The following is a 25,606-nucleotide window of genomic DNA, read 5'->3' as shown; positions in this document are numbered from 1 at the left end:
TGATCCCATCTGCAGCGAGAGCAGACTGGCCTGAAAACCAGGTACACGGTTTATTGCGAGGGGGTCAGAACTGCAAAGAAAGCTAAATGCAAAACCATGCCAAGTCATTTATGCCAAAATTCTGGGCCCTGATTGGGAAAGATTCAGATCCTGATGCATGGGACCTCTGGGTAGGTGTGTCTGAGGACCTCAAACCCCAGATTCCCCAGAACCCTCCAGCCTAACAGACACATCTCCCTTCCCCCTGCTGTAAGAGAGTAGCTTCTTTGTGCTTGGAGACTGTGCAAAAATCTCACCTGACGACAGTCAGGGAACAGACAGTATGGGCTAGAAGGAATCCTGTTGTATATTCTTGACTTGCAGAGTTTAGAAGGAAGTTTCAGAGTCAGATTTTCAGACTTCGGTAGAGGCAGAATATATATACACAATCAAAATGCACACGAGGCTGATGAATGTTTCCAGTGATGAAAAAATGTGTCCAGTGTGCAGAAAAAAAAATTAAGCGCAACACAGCCCAAGAGGCAGGTACTCTAGCTGCTCTACCCTGACTTCCCAATACGCACCTTCACAAGCACTGAAAGTTCTAATGACCTCAAATCCAAATTTTCAAGAGCTACAACCAGGCAGGAACAGTTTCCTCTCTCTAGAATAGTGTTCAATAACCGACATACCATTTATTTGAACAGTCCTGAGGCATTACAAGATGTTACAAGTTTATTCCAAATCAGATTAAATTGTGCTCAGGTGGCTCAATTCTTTACAAATCATACTTCTTGAATATATGTTAAAACAGTTAAACAGTTTCAGTGTTTCTTCCTTAATTATATTGGATATACTCAGTTTAACTATACAAAAGGCAATGCCGGCCTGGTTCAGGAGACCCAAAGTGTGGTGGGGGACCCCGTCCCAGCGAGCTGGCCAGTGGGCAGTGAGTACCCTGATGCCCTCCAGGACCTCCTTCCCACTGTGCCAACACCCAAGCACTCATTCCTCAGGCACCCTTGACGTTGAGTGAAACAAAATCTACCACTAGAGTTTATAGCGCGATTACTAGGCTTCTCCCTAGGATCCGTATGCTAAAACTTGAAAAATCAAAAACCACTCAGAGAGCATGCTCAACACTTACAGCACTTCTCCCTCTCCAGTGTGGACCCTCTGATGTTTGGAAAGATTGGACTTACTACAGAAGGTTTTTCCACAATGATTACACCAATAGGGCTTCTCCCCAGTATGGATTCTATGATGTTTATTAAAATTTGAGCTGTGGTTGAAGGCCTTCCCACACTCCTTACATTTATATGGCTTCTCTCCAGTGTGGAGTCTCTGGTGTGAACTAAGACCCGCGTGCTGACTAAAGCTCTTCCCGCACTCGTTACACTGGTAAGGTTTCTCCCCAGTGTGTATCCGGTAGTGTCGAATGAGGCTGCCTTTACCACTGAAAGCTTTCCCACAATCTTTACACTGATATGGTGCCTCTTCAGTGTGCATTCGCTGATGTTTAAGGAGGTCTGAGCTCTGACCAAAGGCTTTCCCACACTTACAGTCATAGGGCCGGTCCACCAAGTGTGTTCTGTAATGAAGGGTGAGGTTTGAACTGTGGCTGAAAGCTTTCCCACATTTGGTGCACACATATGGTTTCTCCCCAGTGTGTGTTCTCCGGTGTTTAGTAAGATTTGAGCTATTACTAAAGGCCTTTCCACACTCGGCACAAATGTAACGCCTCTCTCCTGGGGTAGGTTTAGCGGGAATCAATTCTCTGCCTTTCTTAGAACCTTTGTCTAGGAGAGGAGTTTTTGTCCCTCTTTCCTTTTCAAGGTTTACCCACTGCCTTTCTAACCTGGACTCACATTTACTGGTAATAATCACAGGAATAATATCCCTTTTGAATTCTTGAGATTCTTCAGAACTTTTCTGCTTCTCTGTTGATTCCTCATTCTGGGTGTTTGATTTATGATCTGAAACAATAAGTAGAAAAAGAACGTGTCAGTTGTGTTGTGTTCTGAGAAGCAACTGTTAAAGGAGAAATTGAAATGTCAGATGATGTGGATGGGTTTTAAAGGGTGACCAAGTATCGCTCTGTGAGAGGTCACAGTATCACAGATACACAAAGTCACCATCAGATCTAGTATACAGTACCAGGCTTTCACACAAGGCCACGACTAGTAGTTGTTAGGATATAATGAGTACACAGCCTTCTCTGCCAGGAGAAGATCTTCACATAAAGAGGGCAGTAAGGCAAAACCAGGCTGCTGGGACAGCAACAAAGGAGACGGTGATGCCCAGGCAGAAAGAAACAAGTAAGAAGTATTACTGAATGGTTGAAGTTGATTAAGGAAAATAAAAAGGGTAATAAAGGAGACCAGGCTAGTGGCAAACTCACCTTCTCACAGAAGTGGAAAAGCAACAAAAGAGGACATTCGGTCCATATTCGATCATTCTAGTCCCAGATCATTATTCATTTAAATGAAAGTGCTAACCTCCCATTAGAGTTTGACTCTCATCATGTAACCTACAGTGGCTATGTCTTACAATTCTTTTAGTTCTAAAGTTAATACTCCTGAAATTATATTGAAGCAATATATCTTCTTTAGAGCACTGCACTAGGCAGCAACACTTACAAGTCCATCTAATCTGTCCACATACATGGAAAAGGGGACTAAGAGAAATCCACACTGAACCACGGGCTCCCTCTGAGAACTGTCAGCCCTCCGTGAGTATAAGAGCCTCAATCAACAAGGTACTTTCCTCTCAGCCCCTTCCCTGGTCCCTGGCTCTCTCTCTCCACTCAACCCATCTATTTCCTTCCACGTTCACCCCCTACTTCCTGTCTGCTGGGGACCCCAGCAGCAGTAGATAAAGTCCCTTTCATTCTCTGTGATGAGCAGTCACATTTGGCTACATGTACAGATTTTCCCTAAAGTTGCCATGTACTATGTGTGGGAAATAAGTAACTAATACATAAGCTAAAAACAATTTTTTTAAGTTTATTTACTTATTTTGAGAGAGAGGCAGAGAGAGAGAGGGAAAGAATCCCAAGCAAGCTCCATGCTGTTAGCACAGAGCCTGATGCAGGGCTCGATCTCATGAAGTGTGAGACCATGACCTGAGCTGAAATCAAGAGTCAGATGCTTCACCAAATGAGGCACCCACATGCCTCTAAGCTAAAAATTTTAAATAGCCTTATGAACTGGAAGCTGAAAAGAATTTACCAGGGACCATTTCTGCATAATCCAATGCTCATGTTAACAGGTTCACCCAATTATTAACAATATTAACAAATAAACAAGCATCATCTCTTAACTGATCATTCAACCTGTCACACCTCTGTGAACAGTCTCCTTTTTTACATTTTTAAAATGTTTATTTATTTTGAAAGAGAGAGAGAGAGAGGGAGGGAGAGAGGGAGAGAAAGCACTACTGGGGAGAGGCAGAGAGAGAGAATCCCAAGCAGGCTCCTCACTGCCACCACAGAGTCCAACGTGGGGCCTGATCCCATGAATCATGAAATCATGACCTGAGCTAAAATCAAGAGTGGGGGACGGACTGAGCCACCCAGGGGCCCCGAACAGTCCCTTTTTTAAACTCACTTCAACCCACCCTTTCAAGAGAAGAGGATGTCATGTTCCCTTGCTAGGACTCTGGCTGAGATGCACCTAGGGATGAAAGGCACTCAGGCACTCATTCTGCCTCCGCAGCCAGACCAGGCAAGTCAGTCTAGGGCACGGGAATTAGAATTATTCTGTTTCTTTCACCACAAAGGCCCGGGGCACCAAGCAGGTGGCATGACAGACAGCCCCTACCTTGACTCTGTTTCAGCTCTGGAGTGAAATCCTGCTCTTCCCCAGTCTCCTGAATGTACAAGGGCTCCCAAGCTTCGCATCTGTGACTGGTCTCCACAGACTGGGGCTGCACACTGCTTGGAAACTTTGCCGTTCCTGAAGAGGACCTCTTCTCCCACATCTGTTTCTGCTCATTTGGAGGCGGTGAGGCCTAGAGACAATGAGGAATGATGGAGTTTATGCACAGCTCACCTTGGAACTACAATGGGTCTGAACTACCCAGGTCCACTTAAACACGCATCTCTTTTTTGAGACATACAATATAGTAAATGTGTCTCTTATGATTTTAAGGCTTTCCTTTCTCTAGCTTACTTTATTACAAGAATGTAGTATAGAATACATATAACATACAAAGTAAGTGTCAATTGACTATTTATGTTATTGGTAAGGTTTCTGGTCAACAGTAGACTATTTAGAAGTTTCAGGGGAATCCAAAGTTACATTGGGATCCTCAAATGCACATGTCCTGGGGAGGCGGGGCTGACACCCCTAACCTCTGTGTGGTTCAAGGGTCAACTGCAGAATGAAAGAACACCAGGAGAGCTAACGTACAACCTCTAAGGGGAAAAAAAAAGGAAACCCATCCATCTCATTCAACTCCCATAGCTAAAGATCAATACTGGACGGTAGAAGAAATACAGGAGGAAACACAGTGAAGTCAGCAGAAACTTCCATTCAGCTACTCTCATTGGATGGACAAACCCAGCCTGCCCCGAATGCTATGCTCTCAATCTCATAGCAGAAAAGGTCTCCCCAGCCTACCTGCTGCCCTGGCTCGTCCAGTTCTCGCTCCAGATCTTCTAGGAGAGTGACGGCCTCTTCAGCGCTCTCCGGGCAGTGCTCCTGCACCCAGGCCTGGAGCTCCTGGGGCAGGATGCTCAGGAACTGCTCCAGCACCAGCAGCTCCAGGATCTGCTCCTTGGTGTGGATCTCGGGCCTCAGCCACTCACAGCAGAGCACCCGGAGCTGGCTCAGGGCCTCCCGGGGGCCAGGTGTGTCATGGTACCCAAACTGCCGGAAGCGCTGGCGGAACACCTCCAGGCTAGGAAGGCACTTCCCTTCCTCTTCCTCATCTTTAACCACCACAGGCCCCCTCTCCCGTGGAGGCCGAGGAACCCGAACTGCAGCCATGCCTAAAACCTTGGTCATCACACAGATTCCAGAAACAGCCTCACTACGGATGGGACTATGTGGAGCAGGAATAGTGGTTCCTTTGGGTTTCTGGATCTTTAGGGCTACACGTTAAACCTGAGAAAATACGGTTACCATAAATTACAAAAAGAAAAAAAGGATGCTTTTTAGGTCTTTACAGCCACACTGTCAGCACAACAAATTGTGGAAATTATGGCCACCACAGAACTATCACATAAAAATAATTGTCCAAAATCATTCAAGAGTCAGCTCAGGATATCCTACTTCAATTTTACTGTCTCCACTCTGATAAAAAGTACACTATGGCATAATTTTAAAATTAAATTTATTATTTTTTAAAATTTTAATTTGTACATAATTTTTTTTTAATTTGAGAGAGAGAGAGAGAGAGAGAGACACTGAACACAGTGGGGAGAGGAACAGAGGGAGAGAGAATCTCAAGTAGGCTCCATGCTCAGTGGGGAGCCCAATGTGGGGCTGGATCCCACAACACTGGGATCATGTGTTAGCTCAGCTGAGATCAACAGTGGGATGCTCAACCAACTGAGCCACCCAGGGACCCCTAAAATTAAATTTAAATTAACTTTGCTCTAAAACCTGTTTCAGAATCTTACAACTCCTGAGATTTCAACAAGATACCTACAGGCCAACTGCAGCCTGTCTAAATCCAAGACTTTGAGATTCAACATTAAAAATTTGTTAGTCAAGGGCACCTAGCTGGCTCAGCCGGTGGAACATGTGACTCTTGGTCTCAGGGTCATGACTTCGGGCCCCATGTTGGGCATAGAGCCTACTTAAAAAAGACAAGTGAATGACAAATTAAACTAAAAGTAACCTATATTCTTACAGAGGTATTTATTTTGATGAGATACGTATTGTTGAGAATAGGTAAAAATTAAGTCATAGCAAATGATACAAAAAAATGCTTAAAGTATTTTTCTTTTAAATACTAAATATTCTAATTATCTGTCAGTCGATACATCAGAACACCAAAAACATCTGTAGTAAATATAATTACTTCTTTTTCCCTCACTTGCCCAAAAAATGAAGTCCCTTCACTCAACATTGACTTGAATACCTGCCACGGGCTTTGAGCTGGGACTGCAGTGATGAGTAAGACAGATGTGCTCTCACCCCCACAGGGCTTTCAAGTCTGTGGGGGAGATGGAAAGTATAGGAGTAAACAGACAACAGAATCAGACTATACAATTAGTGGCATTCATGAAGTATACTCTGAAAGAAACCTGCATGAATTAACCTTACATGCTTGTGACTGGCTTTCCTAAGCATGTTTCCAAACTTTAGGCAGCATCTGTCAGGTCATGTAGACGTCCCATTCTGGGTTTGAACAACTGAGAGCAGGACAACTCCAGCAGTCTCAGTGAAGAGCCAAACGGATAAAAATCTACACAGGTTTTCGTTACATGAAATGATAATGGTAACAAGGATAGAGACCATAAAAAGGATGTACAAATAGCTTGCAGAAGATGAGAAAATAGAGGCATCAAAGATAACCTAAATCTAAGGCATTTGAAAACTTCGGTATGAAAAAAATAAAAACGAAAATAAAAACTTGAGTATGCTGATGGCTGACATGCACATCCACCTCTGGCCTGATGTCACTCTAAGTGGCAAGTCTCACATACATCCCCATAATCACAACAAAGGAAAAAGGATAAAACACAAACAGTGATATTGCTGGGTTATAGATGAATTCAATTTTTAAAATTTTTTTTTCATTTTCTAAATTTTCTACAATGGGTATTATTACTTTTATATCAGAAAATCTTTAAGGACAAACCAAATTGGTTTTATTACTAATCCAACAACTTCATGGACTTCCAAACAAACAAACAAAAAAGCAATCACAGACCATGCAGAACACCCCCAACAAATGCACATCTATGTTAACAGCTTTTGTTTTTTTAAGTTTTTTATTTTACTAATCCCTACCCCCAACGTGGGGCTCGAACTCATAACCCTGAGATCAAGTTGCACGCTCCAGCTAAGTCAGCCACGTGTCCCTAGTATGTTACTTAAGTATTACTTTCACACATTTAATAAACACACATTAAAAACATACATTTTCTATGACTGCTCTCCACTGATTTTTGTGACCAATTCTGATGATTTTATTTTTTATTTTTAATTCTAGTAATTCTAAAAAATATAAAATGGGATCCTACGACTAGAACCTCAATATATAACTTTTTATGAAAATTTCAATAATTATCAGCTACTAATTAGTTGAGACTTCTAGGGATGCCGGTACTTGGGATTCCTCTCCACTGTACCCCAAATCTGAAGCATCCTAGGAGATATCAACAGGTGTCTTGACAGGGTGGACCCAAATCAGCAGCACGTACTCCCTCACGCTGCTCTGCACATCCAATACACTTCTGGAGCTCCCAAGTTCAGAATAACTTGAAAACAGCCAGGAGAGAAGCACACCATCTAGTTTCCTAAATAAAGGCACTAGCACAAAAGGCTAAAATGACCTTAAAATAACAGATGGAATAGTGCTGGGAGCATTCATTTGAAATGCTTAAAAGTAGATCTCTGCAGTGCTGAAATACCTTCTCATAACTGGTTACAAAATTTCACACTCCACTCACAGAAATGCATACCTAGAATAGGAAAGACACTGGAATCTGTTTGGGTTGCTCAGCTTCTGGGATCAAGCCTGGGAAACTCAGCAAGGCACAAGGGAGGAATTACTTAGCACAGGTGGCATTCAACAGGAAGTGACCTGTATCAGATTCATGTGGATCTGTTCCCAGAATGGCATATCCAATCTCACAGATCACATAACTACCTCTGCAAAGCATGTACATAGTCACATTTAAAGAAAAAAAAGGTGGAGTGCCTAGTTGGCTCAGCCGGTAGAGCATGTGACTCTTGACCTCGGGGTTGTGAGCTCGAGACTCACATTGTATGTGGAGATTATGTTAAAAACAAAAAAAAAATTCTTAAGAAGAAAAAGTTTCCCTTGGATGCTGCCCACAACTCAAATCCGTGTCTTTGCAAGACCTCAAATGAGTGGAGGGATAGGCGCTTGGACCACTTCATCCCTGCTGCATTCATTCTCCCCAGAGATTTCATCCAGTCACATGGCTCTAATTACCATCCACGTACTCCCAACCACCAATTAATCTCCAGCCCAGAGCTCTCTTTTGAACTCTAGACTCATGTGACCAACTACCTACCTACTCATGTGACGGTTAATGGCGACTCCACCATTCTGTTTTCTTGGAACAAAAAACCTGGTTATCCCAGACTCCTTCTCATTCTACATATAATTCATAAGCGAATCCTGTGAGCTCTACGTCCAAAAGATCCAATGTTCAACCAATTCGCACTACCTCCAGTACTGCATCCCAGCCCCTCCCCTACTTGCCTGGAGTATTGCAAGAGCCTCCTAAGTGCTTCCACCCCTGCCCCCCGGTCTAGTGCCAACAAGCAGCCAGAGCAACCCTGTTAACATACAAGTCAGGTCATACCATTCCTCTGCTCACGCCTTTCGAGGCAGTGTCTCCTAGAGTAAAGGGCAAGGTCATCACAATGGCCAGCAAGGCCTCATGAGGTCTCAGCTCTGTTGCCCGTCTGACTTCATCTTCTACTTCTCTCTTGTTCATTGACCCCAACCACATTGTCCCTTGAACACGTGAGGCAAGCTTCCCCACTCAGAGCATGGCGTTCCCTCTGCCGAATGCTTCCTCCAGATTATATATGGCTGGCTCCTTCAGGTCTGTACTATGTTCTCGCCAAGGCATCCCTGACCCCATATTTTAAGCTGCACACAACTCTTGCTCATCCCAGAACAACTTATGCTAATTTACTCTCTTCCACATCACTTACCTCCATACGTATACTATATATTTTACCTTTTTTTTTTTTTTTAAACCGCCTGTTTCCTTCTTGAATACCAATTCCTGAGGGCAGAGACTTTCATCCGTTTTCTTCACTGCTATATTCCAAACATCTACAATACACCTGGTATTTTGCAGGTACTCAAATATCTGTGGGAAGAATGAATGTGATATATGGATCTTTGGGTGTACTCATGGAATAAAAGCTGTAAAATCAGGCTTAAAAAAAATATCAGTACAGGGGTGCCTGGGTGGCTTAGTCAGTTAAGTGTCTCACACTTCGGCTTAGGTCATAATCTCACCATTCATGAGTTCGAGCCCTGTGTCGGGCTCTGTGCTGACAGCTCAGAGCCTGGAGCCTGCTTCAGATTCTTTATCTCCCCCCCCCCCGCCCCCCTCCCCCGCCGTCCCTCCCCTGCTCGCACTGTCTGTCTCTCTCTCAAAAATAAATAAACAGGGGTGCCTGGGTGGCTCAGTCAGTTGAGCGACCAACTTCGGCTCGGGTCATGATCTCACGGTACATGAGTTCAAGCCCCGCGTCGGGCTCTGTGCTGACAGCTCAGAGCCTGGAGCCTGCTCCTGATTCTGTGTCTCCCTCTCTCTCTGCCCCTCCCCCACTCATGCTCTGTTTCCCTCTGTCTGAGAAATAAACATTAAAAATAAATTAAAAATAAATAAACATTAAAAAAATTTTTTTTAATTATCAGTACAAATTTAAGCTAAAAAATATGGCAGCACCAACTCATACTTAGTTTACAGATACAGGTGAATACAGAATTAGTAAGTGTGTGTACACGAGTTAGTATGCAGACATTGATTTCCTAGTTCTGTCTGCTGTGAAGGTTTAGAAGCAATGACATCCTGCAATTAGCATACCCAGAGCCCAGATCTTGGTTTCTCCAATAAAAAGAACTAGAAAATGGAAAAATGGCTGATTCTAGGTTGGGGAGCATACAAAATGAGCCTGGAGCATCCTATAGTGACACAAAGTTAAAAAACAAAACAATGGGGCATGTTAAAGGGACACAGGAGCCAACTTGGGGGGGGGGGGGGAAGCTCTCAATAGCTACAACTAAAACAATCTGAGCAACAAAATACAGTAGTGGATTATAACCTGAAATGTGAAATAAGTATCTGTGAATCCATACAATGTTAAAAAAAAAAAAAGTGAATAAACAGAGAAGAGACAAACCTCCCACCCAGAATTATGCCAATTTATGTATGTAGATACTCCTGTCAAGAAGGGAGACTTAACTCTTCACCCCCTGAGTGTGGGCTGCACTCAGGGACTTGCTTCCGCGAGAAAAATACGGAAAGGGGCTGAAGGGAAGTACTACCATGCAGAAACCAGGCAAACACTAGCTCAGTCGGATCACCAAAGTTAACATCACCAGTGGTAAGTGCACCTGAAAATGATGACAAGGGCACATCACCTCTGTGGCCTTCCTCCTCCAAATCTGGATTGAGGGACTTTCTATAAAACACCTGACCTGTACTTCTCAAAACTGTCAAGATCATTAAAAACGAGGAAAGCCTGAGAAATTGTCACTGACCAGAGGACATTAAGTAGACTTGAAGGCTAATATAATGCGGTACCCTAGATGGGATCCTGGAACAGAAAAAGGACATTAGGGAAAAACTAGTGACCTTCAAATAAAGTGTGGAGCTTAATTAATAGTAATATATCAGTGTTGGTTCCTTAGTTGTGACAAATGTACCCAGTAATGCAAGGGGTTAACAATAACTGGAGAAAAGGTATATGGGAATTCTGTACTATTTTTGAGCTTTTCTATAGATCTAAAACTATTCTAAAAACATTTAAGGGACACCTGGCTGGCTCAGTCATTGCAGCATGTGACTCTTGATCTTGGGGTTGTGAGTTCAAGCCCCTGATGGGTATAGAGATTACTTAAAAATAAAACATTTAAATTAAAAATATGGGGGGGGGGGGAGAAGCACAGCTGTTAACTATAATACTTATGATGTTGAAGCAGACCATTCTTACTTTCAAAAAGTTATGAAGCCTTTTTATGATTTCTTTTTAAAAGGTACCTGCTTTGTCTTTAGGAACAATAATTAATTTCTGACTCTCATTCAACAATTATTAGAATATTGGCTTAATGAAATAAAGTTTCTAGCAGATCTATTTTTTTTTAATTTTTTTTTCAACGTTTATTTATTTTTGGGACAGAGAGAGACAGAGCATGAACGGGGGAGGGGCAGAGAGAGAGGGAGACACAGAATCGGAAACAGGCTCCAGGCTCCGAGCCATCAGCCCAGAGCCTGACGTGGGGCTCGAACTCACGGACCGTGAGATCGTGACCTGGCTGAAGTCGGACGCTTAACCGACTGCGCCACCCAGGCGCCCCCAGATCTATTTTAAACATATCACAAAGCTTACTTTTACTTTTATCAAACTGTTACAGACTTTTGAGTCTGGAGCTCTCTCTTGTCCAGCAAGAGAGCAGACACAGAAATGAATATGAGAGGCTAATGTCAGGGAGGAGACAAGAGCCCAGAACAGGGGCTTCACCTCTGTATTTATTGAGCTCTCAAGATTTTACATATGTGGTAAACGTGCGGAAGGAAATGATCAGATAGTGACCATTAACTTGTGTAAGAAGCAAAGGGTTTGGGGGGCAAGCTGCGTTTTGAAGTTGAGATCAAAACACAATGATATACTGGCGCCAGATGGAAAATGTTTTTCTGTAGGTGATTTAGCCAATTAGCTGTTATCTCCAAAGTTTAAGATTGCTTGAGCTTGCAACCTCAGGGTTAACAAGGCACTCTTCAGCCCAGCTAACTTTAGACTCTTTCACCCAGGGCTTTCTGCCTCTATGCTTTGTCTTACTTAATGACTGGCTTTGGGCACTTTCCCCCTCTGGTGGCTTTCCACCCTAAGCCTTGCTAACCCATTGGTGCAAGCATAGAGAATTCTTAAACTTATTCCCCACATCAAACACTTTTGACTAGTTGATGTTACAACAGTCTTTTCCTCCTTTGAAATTGCACAGGCCATTTTCCAGTTTGGCAACTCCAATTCCACAGGCTCAAAGGCTACCAGCAGAGGCGTGTTTGTGTGTTTGTTTAAAGAAAAATCGAGGGGCACTTGTCTGGCTCAGTAGGAAGAGGGTCTCGGGGATGTGAGTTTGAGCCCCATGATGGGTGTAGAGCTTACCTTAAAAAAATTTTTTTTAACAGGAGAACATCAAATTTAGTGGTTTGTTTTTTTTTTTTTAACATTTATTTTTGAGACAGAGAGAGAGAGACAGAGCATGAACGGGGGAGGGTCAGAGAGAGGGAGACACAGAATCTAAAACAGGCTCCAGGCTCTGAGCTGTCGGCACAGAGCCCAATGCGGGGCTCGAACTCACGGACCGTGAGATCATGACCTGAGCCGAAGTTGGCCGCTTAACTGACTGAGCCACCCAGGTGCCCCCATCAAATTTAGTTTTGTGTGTACAGGGAATCCACATAGATATGAAATCCCAAAGGCAGTGAGGCAACATGGAGCCTTAAATAACAACCTGAGCTAAGGAAAGGGGTCTGAGGATACAAAGATGAGGAAGACCAAAAGAGAGGTGAGAGGAGATGTTAGGAAAACAAACGGTGCCCTATTATGCAGGTTTCTTAGGTAAAAAGCAATCTCATTAATAGCTCTCTTCCTGGTGTAGGCAGGCACTTGAGGGGAAAGGTAAAGAGCTTTTCCTGAATCTGCTGGGTTTCAATTGCTTTTAACTCAAAATAATGTTTGTGCTAAAGTTAAAGTGCCCCATCTGGCAGCAGCCTGCCCTTGACCCCTGACGATGCCTCCTCTAAAAATCAAGTTTCACACATTAAAAGTCTAGTACCAGCAGAGGTTTAGAATACAGATCTGCACATATGACCCTGCTCTTAACAACCATTTTATTAACTTCTCTGTATGGCAGACAAAAGTCACAACCTGGCCTCTGCCTCTTCATTCTGTCTCATTGCTTCCCTGCTCATTCCCAATGCACTGATAATGCCCAATTCTCAGACAAACTTCTTTTTGTCTTTCAAATCTCAGCTTAGTAATAAATCCATGAAAAGATGCTTAACCTTATTTACAACAGAATAAATGGAAATTAAAGCTGCAATGAAATGCTTCCATCTATTGGACTGGCAAAGACTTTTGAAAAACCTGGTAATGCTCTGTTGTAATTTTTTTTTTCCCTTGAGCAAAGCCAGTTATTTCACATTTGGTCATGCTGAGTTTGCCTAAAGTTTCATCTCGGGATGCCCTCCAGGTCATGGCTTCTGAGTTTTTCTTTTTAATTAATCAATTTATTTATTATAAACTCTATGCCTGAGTATCTATCTATCTATCTATCTATCTATCTATGTATCATAAGCTCTATGCCCAACGTGGGGATTGAACTCACAACCCTGAGATCAAGAGTCCTGTGCTACAGTGGCTGAGCCAGCCAGGTGCCCTGGCTTCTGAGTTTTTCTTAATACAGTATTTATAAAATAAAAAAAGCATGTGGGTAGAAAAGAGGAGGTTTCATTACTAATTCAGATTGTCTTCAACCACAGTGAACTACTTTCTTTAGACTATCTAGAATGTGTAGCCAAGAGGCTCATCAAGCAAAAGTTTATGGTCTACTATAACCAGAAGGGAACTGTTCTTGTTCCCAGGTGGTTTTTTCCCCCTCTTTTATGCCAATTTCCCAAAACTTATACTCTCTTATAGAAGTGCCCCAAACCCATTCCGGAACAAGATGAGGCATAAATAAACCAAATTAAAATAGACGATAACAATTTAATGGTACTTACCAACTATTGCTAGAATGCTTTTAACACACACATTGTGTACCTGAAAACTCGCAGGCAGGCAAATATGGTTAATTCTTGAGGCATGGAATTCTACTGTACAGTACTTAACTTTCTGCATAGCAGCTCCCCAATCCCTGAAAACAATTGCTTTGCCTCTTGACTCTTTCCTTCACAGTTCTTTCAACTCTTCCTCTATATAACATAGGTTTCCAAGGACCTCACCCACCAGATCGCCTTCCTCTCGAGAAACTATTTATAAATGGTAACCTAGAAATGTGTTTCCAAACTCGAGCAGATCCTTATTGTGTATGTGCTTTCTAATCTGAACAAAGCCCAACGGAACTATTCCCTCTCTTGGATCAATAGCTACCCGGGACTTCTAATGAGGCTCGGTTTCCCACCGCAGGTCCCCAAACCCCTCAGACATGTTCTCATCAATTAGCCCCGAGTTCGGACTTCCTGTTAAGAGCAAGGAAAAAAGAGAAGGCAGCCCGGGTCCGACGGACTAAGGGCCCGTCTCAGGGAGAGCACAGAAAATCTGCTCTGGAACGCGAAAGAAGCAGTTTATCTGAGAAACCGCCGGGGAGGGTAGGAAAAGGCGAGGACGAGCCTCCACCAGCTTAGCTGGGTAGGAGCACGGAGCTCCTCCCCACAGCCCTCCCGGGACCGGTCTGGGGGGGTTCTCCAGAGGCCACAGCTGCTCAACCCCTCTTCCCTCTCCGAACCCTTTCACCCAAGGTTCCCTCTCCCGCAGCTACGCGAACCAGGGATCCAAAGACTCACCGGACTTGGGGCCGCTCGAAGCGCTGGTGCCTCGACGCACCCCGCGGCCGGCGCAGCCGGAAGTTCGTCAGAACCCCGCCCCCCCGCGGGAGTTGTCCGGGGCCGTAGCGGTCCCTCTAGGACCGGGGGAGGTCGTCTCTGCCTCTCTGTGTCTTGGTTAGTCGGGGTTTTGGCGTCTTGGGGAGGGGCGAGGTCGCTCCACTACGTGAACTAGCAGGAACCTCGTTCCCCAGCCGCCACTCCCCCCCCCCCCCTTTTAAACCAAGGAAGTGCCTGCCAGGTGAAGGCTTCGCGGGTTCTCGCACCCAATCTCCGTAGTCCCGGTCCAGGGAGAGGCGCGGGCTCGGCGCAGCGACCTCGGTCCCTTCGTGGACTTCAGAACCCGTTCGCCCGAGACCTGAGCCCGTCGTCTCGTGAGAACGCGGCCCACGTTTATGGACACAGAGCCGCACGCTTGGCCCACGAAGTCAGAGATTCAGTGATCAATCTCGGACCTGGGTCACGGTGGCATCAATCCAAGTCGCCGTGCCTTTGGGGCTTTTGCGGATTCTAAGTTTCCTGGGCAGAAATCTCGGAGGTTGCCCTCTAAGTGCTCCTGATGCTGCAGGACTGTTTAAAGAAGTTTCTGCCTACCTTTTTCTCCCGCTGCTCCTGCAGATTTCAGGCTTGATTCTCAATGTTTCTTTCGGCACCCCCTTCCCAGCCCCCATTGATTTTGCTTTTGCCTGATTCCTCAAAAGGTACACATACTGAAGGACAGCAACATCCCTGAACACGAAATCCCTGGTTAAATGCACCATAACTTCACAGAAACATGACAGCGTTTCCCCCTATTTTTCTAGGATCATTAAAAAGTTTTAATTTTCAAAGACAAAAGTAGAGAGGATGACAGTGGGCCTTCATGTACCAACTGGCCAGTGTCAACAGTTATCCCATGGTCAGTCTTGTTTCATTCATTCCTTCCCACATGCATTGGTCAGACATCTAAGATGGGTGGGTTCTCGACACTACCTGTTACAGGCATCAAAAGCCAATGGTCATCCAGAAATGAACAAATCGGAGGGTGTGAGGTCTGAAGACCATACCTAATTTGACCAGAGAGAATCTGAAGAATTTTTCCTTCCTTTACTTTAGGTAGGAGAAGAGGAGGGGAGAATGAGGGACAAAGTAGTCGTAGTTTTCAAATACAAAGAGTTGTCATTTCCGAAAGAAATTTGTCTTAGGGGACCCCGGAATTCAGAACTAAGATCAACGAATGGAAATGATAGAAAACTTCAATGTAAGGATGGCCACTTCCTGTATCATCTTGTGCTGTTTTGAAGAGGTGGGGGAGCCCCTAGGAATGTGGAGAACACCTTTAATATCTTCATACAGCTTGCTCCATACTCCTGTTAGTTTTTCCCTTAATGTCAAACCCTTTCACAACATTTACCATTACCATCCCCTCCATACACCTCCTTAGAGTACTTACTATGGGCAAGGTACTGTTAAGCACTTGGTTTCACTTCTTTATTGCTGCATTAAAAACTACTTCAAAACTTAGTGACTTAACACAACAGTTATCATTTCTCATTTGATCTCACAAATCTGTGAATTGGCTGGGTTCTTCTGCTTCCTGTGGTGTCCTAAGGGACTGGGATGGCTGGTGGTTGGGGCTGGCCCACAGACTGGAAGCTCAGCTGGGATGTTGGCCTGGGGGTTCCGTGCTCCTCCATGTGAGTGTCTCCGCATGGCTGCTCGGGCTTCCTCATGACATGACTGCTGGCTTCCCCAAGAGGAGCATTTTAAGAAGTCAGGGCGGAACTTGCAGGTGTTTAGAGCCCAGCCTTGGAAGTTACACAGCATCATTTCTACCATATTAGATTGTTTAAACAGGCCACTGTGTGCAGGGGCACCTGGGTGGCTCAGTCGGTTGTGTCTGACTTTGGCTCAGGCCATAATCTTGCAGTTTGTGAGTTCAAGCCCCACATCAGTCTCTGTGATGACAGCTCAGAGCTTGGAGCCTGCTTCAGATTTTGTGTCTCCCTCTCTCTCTGCCCCTCCTCTGTTTTCTCTCTCTCTCTCTCTCTCTCTCAAAAATAAATAAGTCATTTAAAAAAATTAAACAGGCCACTGGGCCAGATTCAAGGGGAAGAAGACAGACTTTATTCCTTGGTGAAAGAAATTTCTCTATTTCATTGTGAAAGAGTATGTGGGATTGGATATAATGTGACTATTTTGGGGAACAATCTACTATACACATTTATCTTCATTATATCAATCCTATGAAATATTATAGACCTGAGAATACTTATCCCTGTGAAATATTGAAATCTCTGTTTTACAGATCAGGAAACTGGGGCTCAGAAAAGTAAGTACCTTGACCAGTGTCATACAAGTGATCTGCTGGAAAGTCAAGATTCACACTTGGCTCTTTTCTCCAAAGCCTGTGCTTTTAAATACTCTACTGCCTCTGAGTTAGACTGGAGGAATAAGAGATGGTTGAAGGGAACAGAATCACTAGAGGAAAACCAGGAAACCTGCGCAATTCCATGAGCCACATGCATGTTGATGTCTTGGTCGTGCTCAATCCAGTCTCTTAGTCAAAAGGATCTTTGCCTAGCCATGCAACCAGTGAGCTGTGATGTTGGGGCCTGAAGGAAATCCTTCCAATTCCAAGCCTGTTGCTCTGTCTAAAGCAAAGGGGCCCAGAGTTGGAAAATATTAATGCCAAAATAGACCTTAAGGATAATCTGGTTATGCTCTTGTGGCTCAGTCAGCTAAGTGTCTGACTTTGGCTCAGGTCATGATCTCACAGTTTATGACTTTGAGCCCCGCATCAGGCTCTGCACTGACAGCTTGGAGCCTGGAGCCTGCTTTGGATTCTTTATCTCCCTCTATAAACGTTTAAAAACACACACACACACACCAAAAATAAAACAAAACACCAATGCCTGGAGAAATCATATCCAAGCCACACTAGTGAGCTAGTTGGTAGTGGAGCTGAGAGTAGAATACAGATTCTCTAATTCAATCCTGTGTCCTTACTATATCTCAAAAGTTTTTTTTTAATGTTTATTATTAATCTCTCTCTCTCCTTTTTGAGAGAGAGGGTGAGTGGGGGAGTGGCAGAGAGAGAGGGGGACAGAGGATCCAAAGCAGGCTCTGGGCTGACAGCGGTGCGCCCAATGCAGGGCTCGAACTCATGAACGATGAGATCATGACCCAAGCAGAAGTCGGATGCTCAACCAACTGAGCCACCCAGGTGCCTCTATCTCAACAGGTTTTATTTTATTTTATTTTTTTAATTTTTTTTTAACGTTTTATTTATTTTTAAGACAGAGAGAGACAGAGCATGAACGGGGGAGGGGCAGAGAGAGAGGGAGACACAGAATCAGAAGCAGGCTCCAGGCTCTGAGCCATCAGCCCAGAGCCCGACGCGGGGCTTGAACTCACGGACCGTGAGATCATGACCTGAGCTGAAGTCGGCCGCTTAACCGACCGAGCCACCCAGGCGCCCCTATCTCAACAGGTTTTAAAAAACAGCATTAGGATGATAGAGCTGCCTGGGTGGCTCAGTAGGTTAAGTGTCTGACTCTTGATCTTGGCTCAGGTCATGATCTCATGGTTCATGAGAGTAAGCCCGAGTTGGGCTTTGGACTGACTTAAGCCTGCTTGGGATTCTCTCTCTTTCCTTCTTTATGTCCCTCTCTGACACACACGTACTCTATCTCTCTCAAACTAAATAAACTTAAAAAAAATTTTTTTTAAAAAGCATTAGGAAGATCAACAGGCTATCCATGCAAATCATACTTTATTAAAGCAAATTAACTCAGGGTGAGTCATTATTTTCTTCCATTAAAATAACTATAGCACAACCACAAGAGAGCAAAGGAAAAGTTAGCCAACTTGACTGGTGGCTCACTGTGGTGTGTCACCTGCATTTCCTCTTCAGAACAGTTTTGATTTCCAAGAACCTCATACTTTTCCAGTGAATTCATTTGACAAATACCAAGAATGTGTCAGCCATTGTATTAAAGCACAAGGAAAAAATGAAAAATACAGTTCTTGGCAGATATGTAAGCAAATAATTGCAGATGTGGTCAATGAAAATAGAGATGAGACCAATAAATGGTGCCTGAATAAGGCATCGTAGGCAACCACAGATTAGCCTCTTGTTAACGTGCAAACACTCTTTCTGTGAACAGCCCTCTGCTTCTAACCATTTACATGGCAGGGAGCTTACTCATTTAGAGAACAGTTCCCTCCTTTTGGGACGTTCTAATTGCTGAAATTTCTTTACATTAAAGCAAAAATCTGTTTTCCTACAATTTCAACCCTGGTTTTGATTGGTCCTTTTATCTCACAAAATGTAGTTGTTCTTCTTGCCAGCCCTTCAAAATATTTAAAATCTATCATGTCCCAGCGATCACTTACAACAGTTCCATGATCTGAAAGTTGCTTCTGAATCTTGGAATGTAAAATGTCTGAACTGGCCGAGGGCCCTCTGAAGGTCCATGGTTCCTAAATGACCTCCATACTCTCCCATTTTCTCTACATTATCCAGTTCTTTTTTGCTTGAAAGATTATTTGGCCTGAAAAAGAAAAAGCATTCCCTCTCCTTGTAGCAGAAATCCAGAAGGGGAAAAGCTACCACTGGTTACTGTAGGCTCTAGCTTCCTCCCTTCCCTACCAGCAGCATGGTGGTCAAGTTTGTCCCTAAAATGGTGACTCTCTGGATCTTCCTTGCTCATTCTCACCACGGCTTCTTTTTGCTGCCATCACTATGCTTAGCCAGTAGAGGGTGATCAAATCTTGATTTCTCCTAAAACAGGGCTCGGCGAACTTCTGTCCCATTCCAACTGTGAAAACTTCTTTTTTTCCTTCCTGGAAGGGGTCCACACGTACAGCATGTTGGGGAGCTGCAAAAACATTCATTCAGCTAAAGAAAATGGAAGGATGGGCGCCTGGGTGGCTCAGTCAGTAGAGCTTGTGACTTGATCTTGGGGTCCTGAGTTTGAGCTCCACATTGGGTGTAGAGATAACTTTAAATATGTATATTTTAAAAAAGAAAGAAAAAACAAAATGAAAGGAAAAGAGAATAAAAGCAGAGTGATGTAGTTAGACAACCTCACAGCTTGAAGCTGGAGCCCCGTTGCCAATGAGCCTTGGGAGATTTAGATCTGCAATTTGATTATCAGGAAAATGGGCATAATAGTACCTTCTCTGGCAACTTTAAGTAGTCTCTACACCCAGTGTGGGGCTCAAACTCACAACCCTGAGATCAAGAGTCCTACACTCTACTGACTGAGCCAGCCAGGTGCCCCGCCTTCTCTGACAACTTCAAGTGTTTGGATCACACAAAAAAGTGCACTGGCTTTGTAACTGACTATACCAACAGTGAGACTTCTAGTCTTCATCACTTTTGGCTACAATATATTTTTTTATTCATTTAAAATGTTTATTTGGGCGGTGCCTGGGTGGCTCAGTAGGTTTAGCATCTGACTCTTGATTCGGCTCAGGTCAAGATCTCATAGTTCATGAGATCAAGTCCTGTGCTGGGTTTTGTGGTGACAGCACAGAGCCTGCTTGGGATTCTCTCTCTCCTCTTTCTGCCTCTCCCTGATGCTCATTGGAGCTCTTGTTCTCTCTCAAAAAAAATAAACTTTAAGAAAATATTTTAAAAAGTAAAATGTTTATTTGGTAACAGTATTATTTTTTTTTAACCTGATCATTTTATTTATTTTTAAAATTTTAGTTAGTTAACAGACAGTGCTATATTGGTGCCAGGAGTAGAATTCAGTGATTCTGAATTCACTTACATACAACACCCAGTGATCATCATAACAAGTGGCCTCCTTAGTACCCATCACCCATCCAGCCCATCTCCCACCCACCTCCTCCATCAACCTATAGTTTGTTCTCTATCACTAAGTGTTCTTGGCTACAATATTATTTCTGATCCCCTCTCTGGTTTAATGTTAGCCTCCATGCCCCCTTCCCCAGGGACAGATGTGGCTCTACCCATCACAGGCACTTTTTTCAACTCTGCCCTCTCTGGAAGGAGCCACCTGCCTTCTCCCTAATAAGAGAAGGTGAAGTTTCCTGCCAAGACTTTTACAAGAGTAGGTTGCAAGTTGTTCCCCTAGTTTCTGGAAGAACCCAGAAAAAAATGTGCATCATGTCAGAATAGAAGGAGATCACAAAGGGCATCTGGACCAGCCTTCCCCAATGCAAAATCCCTTTCTGCCTGCCCCCTGCCTCTGAGAGTCCCCCAGCCATACCTGAGTGCCTGAATTCTTACAGCTCTGGCTGGCCCTGCAACAAGGTTCTTTCTTCTCCCAGTGGCTTCCACAAGGGCTATTCCAGTTATGCAACTTGTACCCCACAAGGCAGAAGGCAGTCAACTAAGTGTCTTGAGGAAGGGGTGCCTTTTTCTCATTTGTCCTGGTAGCAGCCAGGCAGAGCCCCTTCACTCATCTGCCTTACTCACTGCTGTCGCTCTTTCCTTTTCTTATTCCTAGCACATGGCCTGTCAGTGTTTGTCGCAAAGGCTTTTGGGTTCTATGTCTTGAGAGTCACGCAGAACAAATTAAATCCCTCTTTTATCATGACAGGCCTTTAGGTATTTGAGGGAAGAGACCAAGTTCCCCGTGAGTTTTCTCTTCACCAAGAAAAAAAACAAAAAAACAAAAAAACCCTTTATTGTACACACGAGGTGGTGTTGCTTTTATTTTCCAGCACTTGGACTGTTTCTCTTTTAAAATGTGCAATCCAGGGGCGCCTGGGTGGCGCAGTCGGTTAAGCGTCCGACTTCAGCCAGGTCACGATCTCGCGGTCCGTGAGTTCGAGCCCCGCGTCAGGCTCTGGGCTGATGGCTCAGAGCCTGGAGCCTGTTTCCGATTCTGTGTCTCCCTTTCTCTCTGCCCCTCCCCCGTTCATGCTCTGTCTCTCTCTGTCCCAAAAATAAATAAACGTTGAATAATATGTGCAATCCAGAACTAAATGTAGGGCACGCGACAAACTTAACCCAGGTAGGGTAGAGTCAGACTACCACCTCCTGTGTTCAAGCATCTGGAGTAGAGGCCACGCTGAAGACTTGGAGGCAGTAAGTCCACTGGCAAAGGGACATGGGTAGTTTGGGACAAGCAAGGAAGGGCTCCTTTAAGCCTGGGCAGCAATTTTCACTCCTCCAGGGGAAATTCTGGTTCATTGGAGGATTTGAGATTGCAAAGGGACTTGCATCGGCTGAAGGAGTGAGGCAACTTTAATTACAGAGGCCTTGTGAAATTTTTGCACATAACATTTGGGACTGAAATGGGCCCAGAGCCAGGGTCCCCAGTTTCACAAGGAGCTGATTTCAGGGTTATGTGTTTTAGGGACTCATGGAATGGAGGACATGCCAGGATGTTTCACTTAAAAAAAAGTGACTTTTGTGAGGGCTAAATAAATACTCAGGAGAGATCGAGAGGCCCATGGAGGAAATAACAGGTGACGTATTTTTGGAACACTTATGTCAGGCACTGTTGCACATGACTTACATGTAATGGCTCATTTAATGCTTATAGGAACTCCCTGCCCATTTTGCACATGAGGTAACTAAGACACAGCAAGTAAGTGGTGGATGAAGGCTTTGATCCTAGGCAAACTGGCTCCCTCCAAGGCCTGTGTACGTTTAACCATTGTGCGAGGCTGTTCCATAAACATAGTTGTGGGATCATGTAAGTGATTTATGAAGGAGGGAGAATTGAGCTCATAACAGAACGGTTGCTAGAGTCACACACCTGGTTTTGAAATCTAGTTCTGGGGACACCTGGCTGGCTCAATCAGAAGAGCATGCGACTCGGAGTTGAGTGCAAGCCCCATGTTGGGTAGAGAGGTTACTTAAAAATAAGGAAGTAAATAGGGGCGCCTGGGTGGCTCAGTCACTTGAGTGTCCAACTTCAACTCAGGTCATGATCTCACAGTTCGTGAGTTCGAGCCCTGCACCAGGTTCTGTGCTGACAGCTCAAAGCCTGCTTTGAATTCTGTTTCCCTCTCTCTCTGCTCCTCCCCTGCTCACACGCTCTCTCTCAAAAATAAATAAAAATTTTAAAAAAAGTAAATAAATTAAAAAAAAATAATAAAGTGGGGGCACCTGGGTGGCTCAGTCAGTTAAGCTTAGGGCTCTTGATTGCAGCCCAGGTCATGATCTTGCTGTTCATGAGATTGAGCCCCAAGTCGGGCTCTGCATTGACAGTGCAGAGCTTGCTTGGGATTCTCTCTCTCCCTCCCCTGCTTATGCTGTCTCTCAAAATAAAAATTTAGAAATAAAATCCTGCTCTCCCATTTACTGGGTAAGTCACTTCATTTTCTAGGCCTGTTTCTGCACTTTTGAGTCAACTGGTTTTTTGGAAAATTGATGTGTGGATTAGAAAAAATTGATGTTTATTATTCATGAGTGAAGAGAGAGCCGCCAAAGGATAGCATAATACAAGCCACTGACGGAGTTTCAAGGAAATGGCCAAGTGCTCTAGATAAGGGAGAATGAAGACAAGGGAAAATGCTCTGTCAAGAACACCTGTGATCTTCCATTTAAACGGTTGGGAAAGAGCTGAGGTACAGGAGGGAGATCAGCACCTAAGAGATGAGAAGAGTGGTCATGGTCCACTTGAGAGAGGAATTTGGTAGCCCAAAAGGACAAAGCCCAAAGATTTTCAGAATTTGCTTTTGCTCCTTATAACTATAGGTGTGTTTATTTAAACATAGAACAGGTGTTGACGGGTGAGGGGCATGGAAGCACCAGAGAGCAAGGCCAGGGGCTCCAGGGGGCAGGAAGGACCAGGCAGTGAGGCATGTCCTGGTGGACTTGGGCCCTTGGGAAAGAATACTGAGGGACATCTGCTGAGAAAGGGTGAAGTGAAGCTGTGACTAGCACAGGGGACTGGAGAGCAGAAGACACCTGCACTGGGAACCCAAGACTCTGGCAGCGAATAGGGTTGTCCACCAAGGTAAGGGTGGAAGGAAGGTGGCCTCACCCACCTTTCCCTCCTGCAGCTGTGAAGAGAGGAAGGCAAGGCAGCCACCAGGGTTTGAACTGGACTGCAGAGTAAAAAGTTGAGAAGCTTCCGGAAGAAACCCTGACCCTTGGCTCTTGGAGCTCCAGTTTGCCCTGGGGGTGGGGGGGTGCGGTGCGGTAAGGTTCCCGTCCTCTGCTTACCCAAGGCCGATTTTATTAGCTCAGGGCCAGAATTTGCCACAGGGTTCATCCTCCACGGCAGTGACCAAGTTCAATAACGGATTGGATTTCTTCCCATTTCGGCCTACCCCGTCCCTCACTTCAGTTCCTTGGAATCACTTTCCCAAATAAATCATCTGCACACAAGCCCTCAGCTCAGGTTCTGCTCTCTGGGCAGTGGGGGGAGCGGGGTGCTAAGACCCTTGAACAGGGCAAAGTTCCCCTGAATGGGGGGATTTTATTGTGAAGATCAATGCATAAAAAACTTTTTTTTTTTTTTTCACATGTGCCACCTTTTCCTTCTTTTATTTACTTTAAAAAGAGTTTGCATGTTCCACTAGAGCAGGCAGGGCAGGAGTTAGTAGTCCTTAAGAACCCTGAAACGGAAGCAGATAGAATGTTTCACGCCTCGATTCTGGTTTCCAAATAGGGTGTATAAAGCATTTAAATGAGACAAAGTAAGAAAAAAAATCAAATGGAGTCTGTTTCACTACATTGCACAGTAACAGAACCAGGTTATCAGGGGAGAAGTCACAGTGTGAAGATCTGAACAGATCACCTGCTGCACCAACCGTTAGGATGTTCAGTTTTTTTTGGAGTGTCATAAATTGGTCAAAGGTTGTTTTAATAGTTCCGTCTTCTGAGAAAATCGTGTTTTGGGGTATCGGGAAGAGCTACTTCACACCACAGGTTTTCATTGGTTGCCTTCGAAAGGCCGCCTGGAACGTGCTCCTGTGATGTTACTTACAGCATGTTCATGGCTGCGAAGATGGTCTGCAGGGGTGCAGTTGTTTTTAACTTTGAAATTATACTTTTTCCTTCACCCAAAATGTGTATTTATGCAACGAAGGAGGACAAAAAGCAAACGCCACCAACACTGCCACCTAGAGGTGAGAATTTATTGTTTTACCATGACCCAGAAGAGAAACAACATAGAGATATTTATTACAATTCCCCACAATCTCCTTCCCCAACCTCACTGCTCTAACATTCATCAGACACCACCGGCCGCCTACAATGGACCATTGACTATAAATGCATGTAAGTGTCATTTTGTTGCCATTTCTCATAATGGAAACTTTAGTCCTCAATCAAGTTTTCAAATGATTTTCAATAGAGGAGTTCCCTAGCTTTTAAAAAAACAAACCACTTTTCCTCTAAGATCCCATTATTTATTCAAAGAAGCCTTCCTAGAAAGGTTAATGAGGATTTTAAAGGAACAAATGCAATTTAAAAATCACTTCTTGAACATCTACCAAGCGTCTGGACTCTCCTAAGACTAGTGAAATGAGAAGCCAGGTTTCAACAGCAAGAACTTAATTCTGCGGGTATTACAAAGACACATTTTCTTCTTTCGATCTAACTTATTCTAAACTAAGAAACTAGGGACTGACAGAACAGGAAAGGTTTGTCTTATCCAGTCTACAGATAAACAAGACAATGCCTGAGTTAGCTCTCTATATAGATTTAGGCTTATCATGTCGACCTGGTTGTAATAACCTATATTTAACTACAAGTTAATAAAAATACAATATGTTCATTTTAAAATAATCGCTGATTTTGCTTGTAACCCTCCCCACCCTTACCCTCACACTCGTATTGTTTTAGAACAAGATTTTTCTGCACAATCACCATCCACCTTCTCCCCCCTCATCCCCCCTCCCCCCAATTATTCGTTTTCATGTAACCCCTGCTACTGGCAGAAGCTGGTCTGAGCCTAACATGCTTTGTCCTTGCTAGGGCAGAAAGAAACCTTACTTACACTGGTCAGTGGTTGAGGTGAGGAGGAAGGCGAGCAAGCAGTAACACACACACCTGAGTCGGGGCGACTGCGCTTGCCTAGTCCCTTCCCTGGACTCAAGAAACTTAAAACCCAAATCTGAAACTGGAATGAAATCTGAGTTTTATTACCACCTTTCAATCACTTGCAGGTCTCATTTTTTTTATGTCTTAAGACACTCACTCGGCCT

The 25,606-nt window shown here is 44.2% G+C and overlaps 1 protein-coding gene across 1 annotated transcript in view; it reads right to left on the bottom strand.

Annotated features, from left to right (window-relative positions):
- The window catches only part of ZKSCAN1 (zinc finger with KRAB and SCAN domains 1), a 66,104-nt gene that overhangs the window by 18,591 nt on the left and 21,907 nt on the right, over positions 1 to 25,606 (bottom strand). The window contains exons 7-9 of the mRNA XM_047839198.1: positions 4,602 to 5,081; positions 3,801 to 3,990; positions 1,127 to 1,955 (exon numbers count right to left, since the gene is read on the bottom strand). Coding sequence (XP_047695154.1) covers positions 1,127 to 1,955; positions 3,801 to 3,990; positions 4,602 to 5,081 — 1,499 coding nt within the window. The remainder of the gene's footprint in view (positions 1 to 1,126; positions 1,956 to 3,800; positions 3,991 to 4,601; positions 5,082 to 25,606) is intronic.

This window comes from Prionailurus viverrinus, chromosome E3, assembly GCF_022837055.1.
Source record: "Prionailurus viverrinus isolate Anna chromosome E3, UM_Priviv_1.0, whole genome shotgun sequence".
Lineage (NCBI taxonomy): Eukaryota > Metazoa > Chordata > Mammalia > Carnivora > Felidae > Prionailurus > Prionailurus viverrinus.
This window is presented reverse-complemented; position numbering and strand designations above follow the sequence as displayed.